At 62.3% G+C, this 2,148-nt stretch overlaps 1 protein-coding gene across 1 annotated transcript; it reads right to left on the bottom strand.

Annotated features, from left to right (window-relative positions):
- Window positions 1–262: 262 nt before the first annotated feature.
- Window positions 263–1,927, bottom strand: LOC149810487 (uncharacterized). Its single transcript, XM_089994242.1, has one exon. The coding sequence runs from the start codon at window positions 1,925–1,927 to the stop codon at window positions 263–265; it is 1,665 nt and encodes a 554-aa protein (XP_089850368.1).
- Between the last annotated feature and the right edge of the window lie 221 nt (window positions 1,928–2,148).

Genomic DNA, 2,148 nt, shown 5'->3' with positions numbered 1-2,148 from the left:
CCATTGCTAAGGCGTAAAGTGGGCGCCGGTGGGCAGCGCAGTCAGCCATGCCGATGCTGGTCCACAGGACGCGCTGCGGATACGCGCCGCCGCGCGCCGACCCTCCGCGGTGGTAGTATCACAGGCGTCGAGGAAGGCTGCGCCCAAGCGATCGCCAACGAGGCGTGACACGGACTTCTGAACCCCGGGCAGCTCCGCCTCAATAAACTCGGTTGGCAGGTCACGCGCGCTCTGGTCCCATTTGCATGCCTCAGATGCATCATCAAAGGACACGTTGCCAAGCGGTCAATAACCTTGGCCTTGTCACGCTCGAGAAAGGCTTGCATGCATCCAGGCCTTCCTTCATAACCGCTTGCGCTTTGGAGGCCCCCGCGACCAGCGCCGCGTCTGCGACAAGCGACGTTGCGTCGCGCAGTCCGAATCCGCCGTGCCGCAAGGGGAGTTTGAGCTGTTGAATCGCACTCACCGACTGCGCTCCAGTTACAGGCACCTGAAAAAGCGCAGCCGCGGCCGCTGTAATGGCTTCCTCCACTCGCGCAACGCTGTGTTGCAGGGAGCCCCACGGCACCGTGCGCATGAGGTGCGCCATGCGAAGGGACAGAGAGGATCGGAGCAAGGCAAAGTGTGCCTGAAGACTGACCGGCAAGGCCCCGACTTTGTGAATTTGTGCGATAACGGAGTCCGCGCGGGCGTCCAGGGTCGCTGCCTCGTACCTGTCCGTGCCGATCGGCGTGCCGCATACCGTGATTCCCTCCGGGCAATGCATGATGCCCAGGTCTGCCGCCAGCGCCGCAATTGCCGGCAAGGGGCCCGCGGTGAGCGCACACTTGAGCGGCTGCACGCGCAAGCCAACGCTCGCAACCCCTTGCGCCCCTGTGAGCGCCAGAAACGCGGCACGCAGCTCGTCAACTTTGCCAACCAGGCTGATGTCGTCGGCGATCGCCATTGTGGCGACGGTGGGCGCCGCTGCTGAGGTGCGCTCTTGGATCTGTTGCAACACAAGGGCAAAGAGCAGCATGGCCAATGTGTCGTCTTGGCGCACCCCCATGCATGACTGAATCGGAGGAGTGCCCGCCTGCGCTCCAATAACATGCAGGTTTGTAGGGGCGCCGCACGACCACTGAACGTACGCCAACAAAGAGGGCACGTGTTTCTGCACCGCCTTGAAGAGCGCCGACCGGTCCACTGTATTGAAGGCGTTTGCCATGTCAACGGTCAATAATGCCGCCTCGGAGTCGGACGCTAGCGCTGAGCGGACGGCGTGCGCAAGGGCCTCTAGTCCTCCAGAAACGCCCACCGCGAGCTGGAGAGGCGCAAGTGAACGACCAAGTTTCTCGCACGCGGTCATTGCGCCTAAGCCTGCGAGGCGGTATAGCACCTCCCCTATCGCAATGGGCCGTGCCCCACCGTCGGGCTTTTGCAAGCCCACGAGGGACGAGTCAAGCAGCGACGGATGGCGCGGGAGTTTGCCCGCAAGCATGTGGTTGATGAATTTTAGGCTGGCATTGAAGGCCTCGGATGAGCCTTTCACCGCAGCTAGCACGTGCTCGTACGTCATGCCGGTGGGCCCACCTGCCGAGCCGCGCTTGGCCTCGAATAGCTCCAGAGCGCGCTTGAAAGTGTCCTCGTCAACGCGAAGCGGCGGAGTGTTGTCCTCCAGCGGGGCCGGGGGCTCAGCGAAAGGATGCTTCTCGCGTAGGGCCGCGATGACCTCAGGCAGACGGGTATCCGCATTGGGTGCTGACGCCAGCATGCGTGCGGCGCGTGTCACATTGCCGAGTGCGAGCATGCGTTCCATACGCAACGCCATGATTTGTTCGGCTGACAGCTTGCGGCGCCGAACACGCGGGATAGCCGCCTCTCGCTCATCCGTGACCTCGTCATCATCCTCGTCCTCAAGGGCTTCGCCCGCCTGTATGCGTGCCATGCGGGGCCAGTGCGCGCCGATTGCGCCCGTGTGACCCGCGGCTGTCCGCCAGCGCACGTCGCGTAAGGTCCGCGAGGACATCCAAAGCAGTGCAGACCTCCACAAACTAACTCATAAACATTATAGAGCCGATTTAGTTAGCTTTTGCTTCTAAACCTTAAAGTTTAAAAAGTTCGGACGAGCGGGAGTCGTCAGCGCGCTCGACATTGTCGTTGACGTTC

The sequence above is a fragment of the Nuphar pumila genome, unplaced genomic scaffold (genome assembly GCF_984573655.1).
Source record: "Nuphar pumila unplaced genomic scaffold, dmNupPumi1.hap1.1 HAP1_SCAFFOLD_333, whole genome shotgun sequence".
NCBI lineage: Eukaryota > Viridiplantae > Streptophyta > Magnoliopsida > Nymphaeales > Nymphaeaceae > Nuphar > Nuphar pumila.
The sequence above is the reverse complement of the archived record's forward strand: the minus strand, read 5'-3'. Positions and strand labels throughout refer to the sequence as shown.